Source organism: Nothobranchius furzeri, chromosome 9 (genome assembly GCF_043380555.1).
Source record: "Nothobranchius furzeri strain GRZ-AD chromosome 9, NfurGRZ-RIMD1, whole genome shotgun sequence".
NCBI lineage: Eukaryota > Metazoa > Chordata > Actinopteri > Cyprinodontiformes > Nothobranchiidae > Nothobranchius > Nothobranchius furzeri.
The window spans coordinates 35,361,622-35,381,237 of NC_091749.1; the positions used below are offsets into that span (position 1 = coordinate 35,361,622).

At 41.1% G+C, this 19,616-nt stretch overlaps 3 protein-coding genes across 4 annotated transcripts in view; 2 read left to right on the forward strand and 1 right to left on the reverse strand.

The window, feature by feature from the left end:
- Positions 1-123: 123 nt before the first annotated feature.
- On the forward strand, positions 124-2,710 carry LOC139071771 (chemokine-like factor). 2 transcript variants are annotated; one of them, XM_070554813.1, is made up of 4 exons: positions 124-1,638; positions 1,896-2,051; positions 2,150-2,245; positions 2,548-2,710. In XM_070554813.1, exons 1-4 carry the CDS (start codon positions 1,498-1,500, stop codon positions 2,662-2,664), a joined length of 510 nt encoding a protein of 169 aa, XP_070410914.1. In that variant the 5' UTR covers positions 124-1,497; the 3' UTR covers positions 2,665-2,710. The 2 variants fall into 2 exon arrangements, with proteins under 2 accessions (XP_070410914.1, XP_070410915.1); XM_070554814.1 differs by having other exon boundaries at positions 1,896-2,024.
- Positions 2,710-8,796, forward strand: cmtm3 (CKLF-like MARVEL transmembrane domain containing 3). Its single transcript, XM_015952730.3, has 5 exons — positions 2,710-3,184; positions 4,759-4,914; positions 5,014-5,109; positions 5,196-5,313; positions 7,376-8,796. Exons 1-5 carry the CDS (start codon positions 3,068-3,070, stop codon positions 7,402-7,404), a joined length of 516 nt encoding a protein of 171 aa, XP_015808216.3. The 5' UTR covers positions 2,710-3,067; the 3' UTR covers positions 7,405-8,796.
- The window catches only part of cmtm4 (CKLF-like MARVEL transmembrane domain containing 4), a 34,930-nt gene continuing 24,108 nt past the window's right edge, over positions 8,795-19,616 (reverse strand). Inside the window, exons 3-4 of the mRNA XM_015952729.3 lie at positions 12,146-12,244; positions 8,795-11,987 (exon numbers count right to left, since the gene is read on the reverse strand). Coding sequence (XP_015808215.1) covers positions 11,823-11,987; positions 12,146-12,244 — 264 coding nt within the window. The 3' untranslated portion in view covers positions 8,795-11,822. The remainder of the gene's footprint in view (positions 11,988-12,145; positions 12,245-19,616) is intronic.

The following is a 19,616-nucleotide window of genomic DNA, read 5'->3' on the forward strand; positions in this document are numbered from 1 at the left end:
GTGTCTTTACAAGTTTAGAATAATTCATCATGATTTCGTACTGTAATGGTCTAGGCAAGCATTGACTTTTGGAAGGGGACAGGGGTACATGTCCCCTCCCCCAAACTACGTCCATGGAGGCAAGGCAGCGTTGTTGGTATGGCACGTTTCACACACAGAGGCAATTCAACGTGTTCTGTTAACGAGGATGGCACAAACATTAAAGTAACGTGACCGCTCAGTTTAAGTACACAAATAAATTTAGATCAAATTAAGAATCAGAAAAAAGAGTAAGTTAAAGTGTGAGCAGTTACAGTGCAGAAGGTGCAGCATAAGATACATTCATTCAAAGAATGATGAATACATGAACGTTTTTAATTTGGATTAAAAGTTTCTAGAGTTTGGGGCATATTTGAACTCATGAGGAAACTGATTCCATCTGTGAGCAGCATAGTAGCTAAAAGCAGCTTCACCCTGTTTGGTTCTGACCCGAGGTTCTACCAGCTGACCGCTTCGTAAGGATCTCAGGGCCCTGCTAGGCGTTTATACAGGACAGAGATCCAACATGTATTCTGGCCCCCTGAGATTGAGTGATTTATAAACTAGTAGAAGCACTTTGAATTTGAATCTGTAGTTTACTGGTAACCAGTGTGGAGATTTAAGAACAGGAGTGATGTGCTCGGTTCTCTTGGTTCTTGTTCAGACTCTAGCAGCAGCATTCTGAATAAGCTGCAGTTGCTTCACAGCTTTTTTGGGAAGACCAGACAAAAGACCACTGCAATAGTCCAGCCTGCTGGAGATGAATGCATGAACAAGTTTCTCTAGGTCTAGTCTAAGGCAAAAGGGGGGCATTTGTTTAAGATGGTATTAATTTAAAGTAACAAAATCAAGGGTTGAAGTTCAAAACTGAAATAATGTCACTAATTAAAGGTTCATGTTGATTTGTTTTCCTCTTATTAAATTAAATCTTCATTTGAAAACCACATTTTATATTTACTTGGGTTAGGGATGTAAAAAATGTAAATGTCATGAATAAAAAACAGAGGAACTATAATATTTTTCACGGCTCTGTTTTGGATTTGACGATGCTAAAAGTTAACGTAAAGAGGAAGCTGCTTCTTCCCGTTAATGTGGCCATCGGTGGCTGAAGCTGGAAGCTTCTTTGAGCGAAACCAAGGAAGGTTCATCTGGTGATTTGATATCAAAGTGCTTGAAACCAAAATAAAATACACAATTAAAAATGATTAAATTAAGAGTTTTTGTAAACCCTGTGCACAAAGAGGGTGACCTCTAACACGCATCACTGTTTCGTGTTCTCAAATAAACAAAAACTATCAATTGAAATAACAACCCTTACAAATTATTATCCCTGTGCAGATGTTTCTGGTTAATGAGTCCTGCTTCTGGAGCTTGCTGTATTTACTTTTGAGGTTTGCATAAACTACATTTTAAAAACAAAGTCGCTGCTGGTTTGAATATATTTTTCAGTCATTTCCTCTTCTGCTCAGAGGAAATTGCATGTTACAGGAAACACCCAGAATAAGAGTTATTTCTGCAACTGAATTTTACACCATCAGGTCAGAGAGCAGCAGCAAGACCATGGATGTGGACGCGTCTTTTCTCAAATCCAGGAGGGGAATCGTAAAAGTGGCAGAGATGGTGAGAGAGGAATGAACTTTGTTGCAGATGTAACTCAGACAGATCTGGGCTGCGCGGTGACATGAGATAGAGGAAGAGAAACTACATGTGGCAGTGAGCTGACATCACATGTTTATGTAAATATGGCGTGGTGTTGCAACTCTTTGCATGCATAAACTGAAATGTGCAGCATGTTGCATGAAGAAAGGCATGAGCAGCTTCTGCTGGAGGTTTCGTGGATCTTCATGCACACTTGACTGTGTTTTTTTCTCCTACAGGGAACTCTTTTTGTTGCATTTGTGTGTTTCGCTGTGGCGTCTGCTCCAAAGTACATTGCAGCCACACTGTTGGAGTTACTGATCACGTTACTTTTGCTGCTTCTGTACGTTCTGAAGCTCAACAAGAAGGTGGCGTTTTTCTTTTGGCCTCTCGTTGTGAGTGTTGTGGATATTTAGTAAATGAGCACATGAACAGTACAACTTAAAATTCTAAGCGTTTGTCAGGCTTATGTCTTTGTCTCTTTTTTCTTTAGGATGCTTTAAATTCAGTCTTTGCAGCGGTCTACCTTACCATCCTGAGCCTGATTGCTCTGACCTCATCTAACATCCCAGTCACACTGGCTGGAGGGGTGAGACGTGTTTGATTCCTCTTCCACATTTTCAGCAGTTGTCCCGATCCTGTCCTCAGTTAGTTACCACCATCCTGTGTGTTTTAAATGCTTTTCAATGGAGGATTTACATTTTCAACAGGTCAAGTTTAAACACTCAGGTGTGTTTGATCAGATAAGCACCAGAGGTGGTGGCCCTTGAGGGCCAGGATGAGACACAACGCTGCTGTTTTAATTTTATGTGCACATAGAATCCCACGAATATGCGTTAAGGTGCATAATAATCCTGTAAACGTGCATGTTTTATTCTGCTTGTGTTGTAGGTTTTGTGTCTCCTATCAGTAGCACTGCTCTGTGCAGAAAGCTACACACTCTTCAAGATCATCACATTCAACAAACCAAGAAGTGAAACTGAAACACAAAATCAAGTTCACCAATAAATAAATACAGGAACTGGATTAAAGCTGCATGAAGTCTAATCAAAAACGTGTACTTTATTTTTTGAGGCTGTTTTGCTGTTTTTCAGACTCTTTTCTGTGGAGCCTGTTGGTGTTTAACTGATCAGTCAGAATTAAGATGCTTTTAGACTTGTGTCACCTTTCCTCGGAGGTAGTCGGGTTTGTATCGGGGGCTGTGCAGCTGCGGGGATTCCATTTCACATCTGGATTCAGCCTTTTTGGAGTTGGGTTTCCGCGCTGTCATTGTTTCCGTCTCCACCTCCCCGAAGCCACACGCCTCCACACAGCTCTTTTTTTCTCTTCTCTTTTACTTCGCCTTGAGTCCGCTGCTTCAGCCTGCTTGGAGCTATCAGGAGTTTAGAGAAGGGAGCGGATCTTTCGCACGATGGGGGACATCGAGGCTCCTGCCTCGACCGGGCCGCGCCAGTCCGTCCTTCTCTCCGTTCTTCCGAGCAAAGAGTTCGCCACCTCCAGGAAAGGAATGCTGCTGATTTCTGAAGTGGTAAGAAAAAGAGATGAAAATGATCATGGCAGTGAATAAAAATGCACATCACAACTATTACGCGCGAGTGGCCAGAGCTAGCCACGTTTTTGCGCACATGTACGCAGTTTAAACGTTAGAAATGCTGTTTTAACTCACATTCATGCACATTTATAGCTGATTATAACAGTTTTTATAATGTTTTATCAGTAAACTGAGAGAAAACCTTAATGATCCAACACCTGAAATTGATACACACGCTCCAGCAAGGACGTAATTTTCACTTTAGAAGTGGAGGGGACACGGGGGTGGGGGTGGGTAGGGTGGGGGGTGGGGGGGATGCGTTGCATCTCCACAGTATGTTCCAATGAGAAACAGGCTTCAACACAAACAGTTGTTTTCTGCTTGGTCCTAGAGCTCCAGCAGTGTCAATTTAATATAGTGTAATATTGTTTTTGGATGGTAAAAAGTGGAGGGGTCAAAACTTGACTTTGGAAAAAGTGTGTGTGTGTGTGGGGGGGGGGGGGGGGGGGTTGTCCCCCGTGCCCCCCACCCCCCCCAAAAAATTACGTCCATACACTCCAGACTTGCAGGCCAAAGCGCAGATATGGAATTGACCCAAATCAGGAACTGATCAGTGTTTTGTAGGGTGGGGGGAGTTGGGTGTGGCATGGGGGGGCGGGGGGGGGTTTGGTGTCCTCAGCATCATGAGTTAAGGTGGGAGTGCTGTGTGAATTGTGTCATGTGGCCTTCAGCTGTAGTTCGGCCACAACATGTAGTTCCTCTCAGCCACATCCTTCACAGAACTTTTCAGTATCTTGCAAAAAATTGATAAAAAGTTTACTTTTTTGTTTGAGAACACGAAACAGTGATGCATGCTAGAGGTCACCCTCTTTGTGTTTGCTGAGTTGTTGCACTTTTATCACCTCGGTGCCACAGAAAGCCCGCAGCCGCCTCACAGACCATTTTACATGAAGCCAAAGAGAAAACAGACCTCGGTTCTGCCATTTTTGTGAGTTTTAGTCAGACTAGCATCCTGCTGAGCACACACAAGTGTGTTAGGCTTCCATGCATTCTTCATCAGGACTCCTGGCCTCCAACAGAGCTGATAAGGAAGGCAAAGTCACAACATAAACAAATCAAATGTTGTAAAACTATTATTATTTTAGGTCTTGTGTTTCAGCTTCATGCAGCAGAGTCAGCTCTAACCCCATAAAACAGAGACAAGACGGTCGAGATTACAGTATCTGGACTTCCTTTTCTGGGAGGCTTCAAAGACCCATCAGGCGCAACCTACTGAGCTCATGAAGCCCCTCTCCGTCATTATTCCATCTCTCTTTGTTGCCGGCTGTTTGCACAAGTCACGTGTGTTTGTATGGGAGGAGAGAAATAAGAGGGTCTTTGAGGATAAACACTGACTTCAGCTGCTGTATCTCCCTACAGGAAATGGGCATGGAGCTGCAGCGTTGCACTTCTGAGGCAGAGCTCTCAGGGGGGCAGATCTGATGAGTTCCTGACTGAAACCAGACACGTTTAAGACGCGTTCCGTTCAGACCATCATTTCAGCCACTTCTTCCCCTTTAACTGTCTTTCAGGCTCTCTCCTTCATAGCGTTTGTGTGTTTTGCGGGCTCAGCAGCAGCAGCCTTCGTCACCGTCCCCCTGCTGGGGTTCCTGGCTGCTGTCTTCGTGTTGTTTGCTTACTCCACAAAATTCAACGAGCGGTTCAAAGGCTTCGGCTGGCCTCTGACAGTGGGAACGCTTTTAAATCTCAGTATTAAAGCTGGCTTTTGTACACAATCATTAAAGAATAAAATAATTAGATTATGACTCTGAACTTTTCTCTTAAAGGATTTCATAAGGTGTGTGACAGCCTCCATTATTTATTTCATCATCTCCATAATGGCTGTTTCTAAATATGGAGATGGGTCCTCTAAAGCAGCCGGGGTAAATACTGACCTTTAACCTCTCACGTCAGCATTAGAGACATTTGTGATGTCAGCTGCATCTAACCACCTTTCTCTGGTCTGCAGGTGTTTGGGTTTATCGCCACCATTGTTTTTGCTTTAGATTTTTATCTCATCTTTAATGAGCTGATTGGTTTCCTAAAGCAGGGAGGGGAGACCAATGAGGAGCCTTCAAGACGGCGAGGTAACAAAAAAGCCAAAGCATCACATCAGTTTTTTATGTACTGCAAGTTAATCAATTTTATGCGTTAAATCAGAATAAACATGTTGAAACTGACGAGTAATTCAGATCTTAGTTTTTCACGGTAACGTGAAAGGCAGTGGGGCATTATGCATTACTTTGAGAAATGTTAGACCTTTTTTTTTCTTCAGAATCAAATTCTGTCTTGGCTCCATAACAAACAGCACACAGTTTGGAAGCAAACATTTTTAAAATGTGAATCGGGTGGCAGACCAAGGCGGGAGGCTTGGTGGTCCGATCCCCGGACAAGAAAACTGGTTTTTGGGACATGGAACGTCACCTCGCTGGCGGGGAAGGAGCAGGAGCTTGTGGCAGAGGTTGAGCGGTACTGGCTAGATATGGTCGGACTCACCTCGACACATAGCATTGGCTCTGGAACCCAAGTCCTTGAGAGGGGTTGCTCCGGGTGAGAGGCGGGGAGCTGGGGTTGGCTATTTGCTAGCCCCAAGACTCTCTGCCTGTGTGTTGGGGTTTACCCGGGGGACGAGAGGGTAACTTCCCTGCACCTTCGGGTCGGGGAACGGGTCCTGACTGTTGTTTGTGCTTATGGGCCAAATATCAGTTCAGAGTACCCACCCTTTTTGGAGTCCCTGGAACGAGTACTAGATAGTGCTCCATCAGGAGACTCCATTGTCCTGCTGGGGGACTTCAATGCTCATGTGGGCAATGACAGCATGACCTGGAGGGGTGTGACTGGGAGGAATGGCCCGCCTGATCTGAACTCAAGTGGTGTTTCGTTATTGGACTTCTGTGCAAGCCGCAGTTTGGCCATAACGAACACCCTGTTCGAACATAAGGATGCCCATCGGTATGAGGATCAGCACCTCCAAATCTGAGACCATGGTTCTTGACCAGAAAAGGGTGGCTTGCCAACTCCAGGTCGGGGGAGAGGTCCTACCTCAAGTGGAGGAGTTTAAGTATCTCAGGGACTTGTTCACGAGTGAGGGTAGGAGGGATCGGGAGATTGACAGGCGGATTGGTTCGGCGTCTGCAGTGATGCGGACGCTGAGCCGATCTGTCGTGGTGAAGAGGGAGCTGAGTCAGAAAGCCAGGCTCTCGATTTACCGGTCGATCTACGTCCCAATCCTCACCTATGGTCATGAGCTTTGGGTAATGACCGAAAGAGCGAGATTGCGGATACAAGCGGCCGAAATGAGTTTCCTCCGTAGGGTGGCCGGGCTCAGCCTTAGAGATAGGGTGAGGAGCTTGGACATTTGGGAGGGACTCGGAGTAGAACCGCTGCTCCTCCGGATCGAAAGGAGCTAGTTGAGGTGGTTTGGGCATCTGGTCAGGATGCCTCCTGGACGCCTCCCCGGGGAGGTGTTTTGGGCATATCCTGCCGGCAGGAGGCCCCCGGGTCGACCCAGGACACGTTGGAGAGGTTACATCTCCAATCTGGTCCGGGAACGCCTTGGGGTCCTGCCGGAGGAGCTGGTGGAGAAGGCCGGAGAGAGGACAGTCTGGAGCTCCCTAGTTGGGATGCTGCCCCCACGACCCGGACCCGGATAAGCTGAGGAAGACGATGACGACAACATTTTAAAAAGTATAAACCAGTTTGACTGACTTCTAAAATGCCTGTTCTCCATATTATAAAGCTCTGCATCTGGTACAAAGATGGACTCCTGCAATTATCTAGACTCCAGATAATTGGATCTCTTGGGTTTTACCAATTTATTACAAGAATACACTTTATTCAGTTGATTGTAAAAGTTGTTTGATGGTGAAAAATGGTTAATGTGACAAGTAATGCAGAGAAAAGGGCAGAAACAGGTGTCCTAGTCTAAAGATCCAGTCAGGTGAAGCATTAATCGGGTTAAGTTCATAAAACACAGGAGCAGGCTCAGGAAAACGAACACTAGAGCGGACATAATTTACCAGAGTGATACAGGTGAGGTGTTATAGGAGATTGGATGATTAGGTGACAAGAGCTAAACTTATTTAGGATTAATGTAAATGATTTAGAGAAAACATACAGGAAATAACGTTTTGTAACTTTTGTTTTTAGATGAGTTTTCAGACTCAGACTCGGACTGAACTGAAACTCACCAGCAGCTGTTTCACCTGAACCAGATGTGGCCACTTCTAAAAAGAAATCTCAACAGGATCGCCTGTGCTGTGGGTCACTTCCACCGTTTAACCTGCAGCTGTGAAACTAAAGAAATGTGTATGAACAGGAGACCTGACCTCATGCTGATGTTTCTAACTGTTGCATTTAGTATACAAGAGCACTGTAAACCAGGGGTGACCCCTGATAATCCCCCTACCCTACCCTGCATGGTTTGGTCGGTTCCCTGCTTCAATGGTTAAATCATCTGGTCAGCAGCTCATGAAACTCTGCAGAAGCCTGCTGACTAAAATCTGGTGTTAAAGCAGGGAAATGACTAAAACACGTTGGGTGCTCTAAGAGAGCCTCTCAGTGGCTGTTGATGTGATAAACCCACAAATTCCACCTGCAGCATTGCAGACAGTTAGCCCCGTCACTAATTTCTGCTGTAAATGACTGTAACCCTTTAGCATTCCAGCATCCTGCCCATGGGACCAAACCTCGTTGTGTTCATTAAACCTGGCTATTTAAGGGCTTAAAGGCCTACTATGCAACTTTTAAAATCATTCATTGAATCAGTATGTGCTACTGTATAATGACCCTTTACTGGGTTTATGAAAAGTCACTCAGCCCCCACCACCCCCTGTGGCTGGAATACCACACTTGCAATTTCAGAGTAGACAGCCAGCTCCCTGTTAGTCTTAGCAGAGTGGAGCTGACTTGCCTGGCGATACAGTCTGTTTCAAGCATGATTACTGCATGTTTTAGATCATGAACACAGCAGATTGGTTTCATTTAGTGATGAAACACTTCTGTAGACACTAATGAAGGCTGAGGGGACGTTTCAGCTGTAAGGTTAAGGTTAAAAGGACAAACGCACAGCAAGGAGATGAGTTTCACTTTTGGTGTTACAACAGTGAATTAATAACGGACTCTAGTGGGTGATAAAAGCAAGCCAAAACTGTATAGTTTCCCACTGAAATATATGCAATATTTAACTCTAATTTCCCTCTGGGGTTAATAAAGTTAACCACCATTAAAGTTTTTTTTTGGAAGACAACATTTATCCTCATAGGAAATGGCACTGTGACTAGTAGTTAGCTTATCAATTCGGTCAGAATTAAACCCCATTTCCCCAAACTGAGCTTGTTCAAAGAGCTAACCATAACAGAAGGAAGGACTATCCATATAAAAGATTTATTTGACCCAAATAATTAAAAAACTTCATCTTTTTTACTGGTTTTCACCAATCATCCTTCTTTGCTGTGCACATATTCCTTAAAAACATTGCTCTTTTAAAAACACCACTTTACATTTTAAATGTGAAATTCTTTGTTTTTATACGTCATTTTATTGGAAATAAATAAAATTTAGAAACAATACTTTCATAACGTGTCTTTATTTGTTTTTCTCTATAAACGGATGTGAAGAAGTTCTGAATATTTTAAATAAAAAAGCTAACCAGCTCAATGCTGTACAGCACAGATCCTGGTGTGATCATTACCAAAACACACAGACTCAGGATATAAAAGGTGCACAAAACCAGAAAATAACAGAAATGAATCCATTTCTTCTCAGAGACTCTAGAATATTACTGCAACATAAGGTTGTACAAAGAACTGCAACTTTTACAAATACACAGTGTAGTCACTTCATATACCTAAAAAAAAACTTAAAGCAGTTGTATGATTTTGTTGCTGAGGATTGTTTTATAACATCAGTGAAAATGAGTTTATTAATGAAAGCTGCAAACATGATTGTCTCATACACGTTTCATCCAGAAAACTAAGAATAAACAAATCCAGGTTACTTTTAAACACAAAAATGCCCGCTTTTATACATTTTATGCTTTTTATGAATTATTTGTAGTAATTTTTTCAGCACATTCCTGGCCCTGTGTTTTTAAATAAATACAACAAATAACAGCTGTAGTAGAAAAAAAAAAGTATAAACGGGTTAAATAAAGACCAGGAGATGGCGCTCAAGAGTCGGTTTAGAAAACTCACTGAACCCTTGAGTAGATTCATTTTATTACATAACATTTATTAACCTTCATTCTCTAAAGCACGAAAGCACAGGTGGAACGTTCAGCTGGAGCGTTCAGGTTGAGGCATCCGATGGTTTTGTTTCAGGTGTTTTCTTATGGACTAACAAACAGGAAACAAGGTGTCGGTACCTGAGAAATGTGTTATAGGCACTGGGCTTCAGTTTAAAGTCATTTTCAGTCAACATGTGCAAAGAGACCACGACACTGACTTCTAGCTCGTGGTTATTTTGAAATGATGCACGTGTGAGTGTACTGTAATCAAAAGTTTTAAACCTCGAACAAGACGATCTACAGGGAGAAAAAAGTCTAAAAAAATATGTGCATGTAACTAGATTTGTGTGTGTGTGTGTGTGCAGCAAAATGTGTGCATGTGTAACTAGATTTGTGTGTGTGTGCAACAAAATGTGTGCATGTGTATCTAGATTTGTGTGTGTGTGCAGCAAAATGTGTGCATGTGTAACTAGATTTGTGTGTGTGTGCAACAAAATGTGTGCATGTGTAACTAGATTTGTGCGTGTGTGCAACAAAATGTGTGCATGTGTAACTAGATTTGTGCGTGTGTGCAACAAAATGTGTGCATGTGTATCTAGATTTGTGTGTGTGTGCAGCAAAATGTGTGCATGTGTAACTAGATTTGTGTGTGTGTGTGTGCAACAAAATGTGTGCATGTGTAACTAGATTTGTGTGTGTGTGCAAAAAAATGTGTGCATGTGTATCTAGATTTGTGTGTGTGTGCAGCAAAATGTGTGCATGTGTAACTAGATTTGTGTGTGTGTGTGCAACAAAATGTGTGCATGTGTAACTAGATTTGTGTGTGTGTGTGCAGCAAAATGTGTGCATGTGTAACTAGATTTGTGTGTGTGGGTGCAGCAAAATGTGTGCATGTGTAACTAGATTTGTGTGTGTGTGCAGCAAAATGTGTGCATGTGTAACTAGATTTGTGTGTGTGTGCAACAAAATGTGTGCATGTGTAACTAGATTTGTGTGTGTGTGTGCAACAAAATGTGTGCATGTGTAACTAGATTTGTGTGTGTGTGTGCAGCAAAATGTGTGCATGTGTAACTAGATTTGTGTGTGTGTGCAGCAAAATGTGTGCATGTGTAACTAGATTTGTGTGTGTGTGCAACAAAATGTGTGCATGTGTAACTAGATTTGTGTGTGTGTGTGCAACAAAATGTGTGCATGTGTAACTAGATTTGTGTGTGTGTGCAGCAAAACGTGTGCATGTGTAAATAGATTTGTGTGTGTGTGTGCAACAAAATGTGTGCATGTGTAACTAGATTTGTGTGTGTGTGCAAAAAAATGTGTGCATGTGTATCTAGATGTGTGTGTGTGTGTGCGCAGCAAAATGTGTGCATGTGTAACTAGATTTGTGTGTGTGTGTGCAACAAAATGTGTGCATGTGTAACTAGATTTGTGTGTGTGTGCAGCAAAATGTGTGCATGTGTAACTAGATTTGTGTGTGTGTGCAGCAAAATGTGTGCATGTGTAACTAGATTTGTGTGTGTGTGTGTGTGTGTGTGTGTGTGCAACAAAATGTGTGCATGTGTAACTAGATTTGTGTGTGTGTGTGTGTGTGTGTGTGTGTGTGTGTGTGTGTGTGTGTGTGTGTGTGTGTGTAACATGAGTTGTGAGTGACTAAAGATCTGTGTGTGATATCATAGATCTAGCTACACACAGATCTAGAAACACACACAAATCTTGTTACACACGCACAGATCTCTTGAGACTTGTCTCTCCTCTATACTGATCTCATTTTTTTTACAGCAAAAATCTACAGAACTGGATCGTTTGTGCAAAGGTTGAAAGAAATAAACTGGGGTTAAATATTATGATTTCTATCCTGTTTTGCTACTTTTATCAAATGCTATAGATGTTTTTCCCCCACTCATCAAAACTCTGACCTTATTTGTTATTTATGGTAAAGAGTTAAAAATATAAGAAACTTCCACCTTGGCATCTAAAGTAATTAGGAGAAGCTGTTTTATGGATAAAAAACTTTCTCAGACCGAGCGACGAAACACAAGAAAATTAAAATACTCAATATTCATACACACAAAAACATAAACGTTTTAGATAAGACTAGAATCAGCTGGAATCACATCAGCTGTTTCTTTTTTTTTTTTTTTTTGCAGCTCTTCGTTAAAGTTGTCCTTCACACTACGTCCACCTGCGAGTGTTTAGCCTTGATGATTTGTCTAGAAAAGCCCACAGAGTTCATCTTCAGCTATGAAAGGGATAATCATGTAGTAGCTGTAGAATCCCAAAGCCCAACACCGCCTAATGGGTGCAGTTGTGTTGGTCTCGGTCAGCTGTCGGTGTGAAAACCTTCAGTTAGTGTTTCTCGTTATGCTCCAGCTTTCACGCAAGCTCGGGTCGTGCCTCCATTTCTCCACGAGAGGCCGTGCGTGCTCGGATGTACTCGCTGGTCTGAGCCACCCCCTGACACCCGTTGCCACGGCGCCACCTCCGTACAGCCAGGAAGGTGTTTAAACTGTACACACCTGTCACCAGGAAGCCGAAGATCTGCACAGTCGGAAACGGAAAGCACAATAACTGAATTAGAGCAGGAAATAGAAAAGAACAGGTGTGCACAGGTAAAAAGGGAGGTTAGTCGTCATCGGAAAAAATATATATAAACAAAAGCACACCAACCAATAGAAAAGGAGGTTCTGATGACTCACCACTGCTGCTATTTCAGCCCCTGTGTTGTGATTGATGCAGGCCAGCACCAGAGATGACAGGAAGAAGAAAAAGGTGCTGGCAGCTGTGTTTACCAGGTCCTGCAGGGAGACACACGACAGAAAAACACCCACAAGCATCAGTAATGATTTACTGGGTTGGTTGAACTATATCTGGAGTCATTTTAGATTTTCTAAACGTAAACCCACTATATATAACAGAAAACCCATAAAGTGGGTAACTGATTAATTTAAACTGGATCCACTAAATAATAAGAATGTTGTCCAGTTCCCAACACCAGGCAGGGCTAAATCTGGGTCAGGACTCCCTTAAACAGTCAGGGTCTTAAGATCATCTCCAGAAAAATAAGAAAAAAAAAAATAATTTGTAATACAACAATATCAGCATAACTGATGCAAAAGCTAAAAGTATCTTATTGTGTTTCACCCCCCATTTTTATGAATGTATGCTTGAAGCAACAAATAGTTTTGGTGTGTGTTACTTTGCTGTTTCTTTCCAAACTAGTATAACCTAATAGAGTGATTTCATTTATTTAATGCTAAGTCAACTAGAAAACAGAATACTAGTTATAGTGTATGTAAACAGCCAACAAACAACAATTATGATTGGTGCACACACTGACAATAGGAGACAAATCAACAATAGACCTCATTCGGTTAACAGCTAAAAAAATGTTGTGTTTAAAAGAATAAACAAACAACAGTGTCTGATCTGCTGTCTTTTGCATCGATGCAAAATTTAAGTGTCTGTCTTATTTATTTTGATGGCAGTTTCATGTTTGTTGCTTTATTTTCGTGAGCCGATTAGATGCTGCTTCCCTTCCAGCCTTTTCAGCAGACCTGCCCTCCTTCCTCTGCAGCAGCAGTGAACAAACGCACCTTTCTGCTCCCTGACCTGCAAATGAGGGATAGAGAACTGATCTGTGCCTATTTGTTTACAAAACACAGCGGCTTGACATTCAGGCACCTCTAAAAAAAACAACTTAAAATAATAAATAAAATTCTACCCATTTTGTTTTTAGCTATCTCTTTGTTGTTTTTCGGGCGGTGTTAACTCATGGTACACTGTTGATCACCTGCTGCTGGTGAGAGGACTTTTCCTGTAAGTGTGGAAGGAACAGCTGAGCTGCAGCCAATGAGCTTTTGTTAGAAACACGTTCTCTGTCCAGACTGTAGTGACCTGTCATTTAGAATTTTATAATTAATATTAGGTGAATGCACTAAACCCACAGGTGATGGAAAATAAGATTAAATAAGCCTGAATATTTTCTCCCACAGCTTAGTTTCTATATAAACACCAACAATAAATAAACAACAGCAACTGGATGTATCTGCATACCCCTCCGATAATAGGTAGTTGTGCGGCTTGTGCCCCTGACAAACACACACACACACACACACACACACACACACACACACACACACACACACACACACACACACACACACACACACACACACACTTTATTTTGTTTAATAGAAACAATGCTGGAAGTGCTGCAGGGGTGTGAGAAATCTTATCTGGTGCTCTCACTGGTGCTCTTCAGCCAAGGGATCCACATAAATGTTGGCAAAAGGAGATCTGAGGCACTCAGGAGGTACAAAAATAAAAAGCCTTTATTAGTACATGGCTTAAATTGTTAAAAACATCAATGCCAACGCGTTTCAGCCCACAGGGCCTTCATCAGGGCTCAAAATGGTTGTATACTCACTCACCCCCATGTTAAAAAGGCCAATCAATGACACCTGCCAAAGCTGGGCAGGTAGACTGCATTCTGATTGGATGGCCAGTACAACACAAAAACTTTTTACATCTAAACAATCCTATTGTAAGGATGAATACTTACAAATATGAAATTTAACTTCTAGAATTTGAGAAAAAATTATAAATATGGTACACAAATTGTAAGAAAACATGAGATTATAAATAAGGAGCTAAATCTAATTCTCCATTCATCTCCTGATGAAGGCCCTGTGGGCTGAAACGCGTTGGCATTGATGTTTTTAACAATTTAAGCCATGTACTAATAAAGGCTTTTTATTTTTGTACCTCCTGAGTGCCTCAGATCTCCTTTTGCCAACATTTATGTGGATCCCTTGGCTGAAGAGCACCAGTGAGAGCACCAGATAAGATTTCTCACACCCCTGCAGCACTTCCAGCATTGTTTCTATTTGCATTTCTTAAGGACATCAAGGGATTGTTCTTGGCTGAAGTAGCTCCGTTTTTTCAACGTTGGGGACTTACCTTCTTCTCATCCAAAAATGGCTACTGGATACTTCTCATATTCAAAAGAAGAAGGTGAGAGCATTATCATTTCTGATACCCTATTTGACCAGAGCTCTGCAATAACTACAGATGCTAAAAAACTACTCTCTGAAGTTAAAAGACTCTCTGAAAAAGATTTGAAATTACAACTACATATGACTACATTGTCTGATTACTGGAGAGAGAAAATGATACCAAGAGGACTGAGAATTAAAAAATTTCCATCATTTGGAGCAGAAGATTCAGACTTCAAAGGGAAATGGGAGGCCATACTCAATAAATGCTCCCTAGATCTCATGCTTCTCCTAATACAAGAGGCAAAAAAACAGAAAACTCAAATTCAAAATGAAATTGCCACTTTGAAAGAAGAAATCTCTACTAATTTCAAAACACAACAAATCCCTTTTGAAAAAGAACTGCAAATGGATTTAGAAAAATTACAAAGGGAAGTTAAACAAGAAAAGCTGAGGAAATTCAATAGAGACGTATCAGACTACAAAGAAAATAAAGTTTACATGTGGAAACAAAGACAAAGCTTTCAAACTCAGTCACAACGAAGAAGAACTGTTTCCTTCCAACTGCCTAGCAGTGATGAGGATCACCCGGAGACATTAGAATCCTCACCATCTACTTTTTTAGGCACCAGATCCCAAAGAAACAAGCAGAGACAAAAAAACGTAAGACAAGAAGAGGGAGAAGCAAGTCATCAAGGATTCACAAGTTACAGTCGACATACCAGAAGCAGAGACAAGATGAAGATCAACAAGTAATTAACATTTCAGGGGTTCCTCTTTCAACCTGTCAGATCTCTGTTTTATCAAAAGGTCTCACGTTTGCTCCTAAGAACACGGCTAAAGAATTCCAGACCAAAATAGATTTGTTCAAGTTTCACCGTAATCTTCAGCTGAAAGTCTGGTACCATACGAATCCAAGTCAAGCAGCTTCTCGAGACCATATACAGCAAGATGGTGGGAGAACCCCATTCAGACCCAAGTCCACCTTTATACCCAACATATGTAATCAGACTCTGAATGTCTTCTACAAAAAAGTTACACAAGAAGTTGATCAACTCTTTGCATCTAAAAATAAAACGAAGCATAATCTCACAAACAAAGAAAGAGATGCAATTAAGAGGTTATCAGCTAATGAAGACATTATCATCAAGAGAGCTGATAAAGGAGGAGCGGTAGTTGTGTGGGGCAGAGACCAATATGTCACAGAAGCTAAGAGACAGTTGGATAACAGTGAATACTATGAACACATTCAAATGAATCCAACAGAGCAAATAAAGACTGAACTTAAGGAGATGCTTTTACACGCTAAAAATGAACAATGGATCTCACAAAAAGAACATGACTTTCTACTGAATGAGCACCCAAGAATTCCTTCCTTCTACATGCTCCCTAAAATCCATAAGAACTTGGAGAATCCACCAGGCAGACCAATAATTAGTGGCAATGAATCAATCACAGAACCAGCCTCACAGTTTGTAGATTTTTTCATTAAAACATTTGTTTCTGAACTGCCTTCTTTTGTTCAAGACACTACTCAAGTACTGAACAAACTGAATGATATAAGGAACATAGGACCTGGACTTCTTGTTACTATGGATGTGGAGGCGCTATACACTAACATTGACCACACAGAAGGACTAGAAGCACTAACCTATTACCTGGACCAAAGACATTCAGAAGATATGCCTCCTTCTTCTTTTATCCTTCAGCTGGCGAAGTGGACTCTATGTAACAATGTGTTTCTGTTTCAGAACCAATTTTTTAGACAGAAAAAAGGTACAGCAATGGGAGCATGCTTTGCACCCAATTACTCTAATCTTTTTATGGGACTTTGGGAAGAAACATATGTATACTCTGATCGTAATGTCTATGCTGATAAGATGATGTGGTGGGGAAGATACATTGACGACATTATTCTGCTGTGGTCTGGTTCAGAATCAGAACTACTTCAATTCCATTCATATCTTAACAAAACTAACAAAAGTTTGAAACTCAGCCTAGACTTCTCCTCATCAGAAATTAATTTCCTAGATATAAAAATCTCAAAATCTGATAATGGAGATTTACACACTTCTATTTTTAGAAAACCTACTGACCGTAATACAATCCTCAGAGCAGACAGTTTCCATCCATCATGGTTAATAAACAACATTCCCACTGGTCAGTTTCAAAGACTTAGACGTATTTGTGACACAGAAGAAGAATTTGAAAGAAATGCTACAGTTATGGGCCAGAGCTTTACAACAAGAGGATACCAGCAAAGAACGATACTCAAAGCGTATAATAAGACTAAAAGCCTGCCAAGAGAACAGCTATTGGTACCTAAAGAGAAGAACCAACAAAGATCAGATGGTGTTTATTTTGTGACCCAATTCAGTGATCAAGCCCACAAGATCAAAAAAATAATTACAAAAAACTGGGACATACTGAAAAGTGACAGTGTTCTTAGGGAAGCTCTCCCAGATACTCCTACTATCAGCTTCAGACGAGCCCCAACATTAAATGATCAACTTGTTCAAAGTCACCTTCCTCCACAGCAACAAAAAACCTGGTTATCAACTCAAAAAGGCAACTATAAATGTGGAAATTGTGTTCACTGTGACAACATGACTAACACTAACTGTTTTGCTGATGTTTTCACAGGACGTACTTTTTACATTAATACATTCATCAACTGTAATACTTCGTTCGTGGTCTACAGACTAGAATGCCCGTGTGGTTGCTTCTATATTGGAAGAACTAAACGCAAGTTAAAAGCAAGACTTGCAGAGCACAAACAAGCAATCAGATCTGGTAATCCTCTATATCCTATGGCAGTGCATTATAAAGACACAAATCATGGAAGCTGTAACTCTCTTAAAATCACAGGGATTGAACATATAAAAAATTCAATTAGAGGGGGAGATAGGCTTAAAAAACTCTTGCAAAGAGAATCTTTTTGGATTTACACACTAAAAGCTACTAATTTCCCAGGTCTTAATGGAGAATTAGATTTAGCTCCTTATTTATAATCTCATGTTTTCTTACAATTTGTGTACCATATTTATAATTTTTTCTCAAATTCTAGAAGTTAAATTTCATATTTGTAAGTATTCATCCTTACAATAGGATTGTTTAGATGTAAAAAGTTTTTGTGTTGTACTGGCCATCCAATCAGAATGCAGTCTACCTGCCCAGCTTTGGCAGGTGTCATTGATTGGCCTTTTTAACATGGGGGTGAGTGAGTATACAACCATTTTGAGCCCTGATGAAGGCCCTGTGGGCTGAAACGCGTTGGCATTGATGTTTTTAACAATTTAAGCCATGTACTAATAAAGGCTTTTTATTTTTGTACCTCCTGAGTGCCTCAGATCTCCTTTTGCCAACATTTATTTTGTTTAACTTTGTGTGGGAAAACAATGCCAAGAACATTAGAAAAAAATCAGTTTGATCATAAAGTAAAATAAAAAAGCTGTGTCTTGTTCTAGTAGTTCATATTTCCTACTGCATGAGTTCAGTTGTGTTCATTCATGCACTTAAATATTCAATTCAATTCAAGTTTATTTATAAAACGCCGAATTACAACAATATTCATGGTCAGAGTATATTGAAAAAGGTGTTCTGTACCAGTTCCTTTACTATTGTGATCAAAAACATTGAATCTCAATTCCGAGGCTGCTCTGTAAATAGTTATAAAGCAACTTCTGAAAATAATGTACCGATGTAAGCCACACCTACTTCATGTTTAGGTACCGCCCACTCCGAGCACAGATACAGATAGTGGTATACTCACTCATCCCCATTTGTAACCATTAAACCAGTTAAACCCAGTCTACTGCGATTGTCTCCAATGATCTTTTACCTGATTTTTCATAAAGAGTAGTCCAAAAGTTAGTTAAAATCATATCTGTTGCAACATTAGTTAAAAAATACACCATAAACCACAGAAGGTACTATTTAAAATGGCATTTGACTGATTTTTAGGGGATAAACAATTGCAAAAACATGTTTTGGGACCTTCTGACCCTCTTTAAAGCTGCAGGATTTCACCCTTTTATGCAGCCAAACTGCATCCTGGTGCTTCATTCCAGGATATAAATACAGGACAAAGAAACAAGAACAGCACACACTCCAAAGTCACCAAGCATCTCATATTAGACACACACACACACACACACACACCCACACACCCCTATGACAAACATGCTCCCTCCCCCACATCTTCAGTCATGAGACAGCACAAATGAAAGCTATTCTTTGTTTTCGTCCCTGTTTCTCTCTCTCTCTCTCTCTCTCTTTCCACGGTTCCGTTTAGAAAGGGTTAACAGTGACCGGGTTGGCATGACTGAGACTCGTGATCAGATGCATGATTGTAGCCATTACAGACACGGCCTCTCATATGACCCCCACACACACAATGGCGACGTCACTAACAGTGACCCGACACACAGTTGCACACTAGAGCATGCAGCTGAAACACACAAGTCTGATAATGTTCCAACGATCTGCTGTTTAATCAGTAATCACCATGCTGCCATGTGCAAACTTGCATAGCTGTTGAGTAGCAAAGTAATAACGGTGACCTTTGACCGGCTTCATTATACATGGCTAACACACTAAGGTAGGTCAGAATGCACATAAACACCATCCATCCATCGTTCTGGTTCAGCTGGTCCAACAGGAAGTATGGCCTCCTATGTGCTCATGATCTAATCACATATGGAGCAAAGATTTAGCACCGAATCTGATCATTTCTGACACACACACACACACACACACACACACACACACACACACACACACACACACACACACACACACACACACACACACACACACACACACACACACACCCAGTCATTTGACCTATTAAATAACACAAACACACACCAACCAAAGTACAGGATTAATAAATGCCTCTCCTCCTCTGTTGAAAGTCACATCAGTTATTAAGAGAATGTTTGAGGATCTTTGGAGTTTGTTTTTGGCTTCAAAATTTAAGGTAGAATTTAAAAAGCTGAGACTGTTATGTAACAATAACGGGTTAGACGTGGTTTCATAAAAACTGTATAAATCTGTCGAGCATTTAGAAAGAAAAGAGGCTTTTACAATAACTTGTTCTTTATGGAACTGGTCAGTAAACCTTGACATTACACTCATGTAAACATTCAGTCTTTCTTTGTGAAATCAGCCT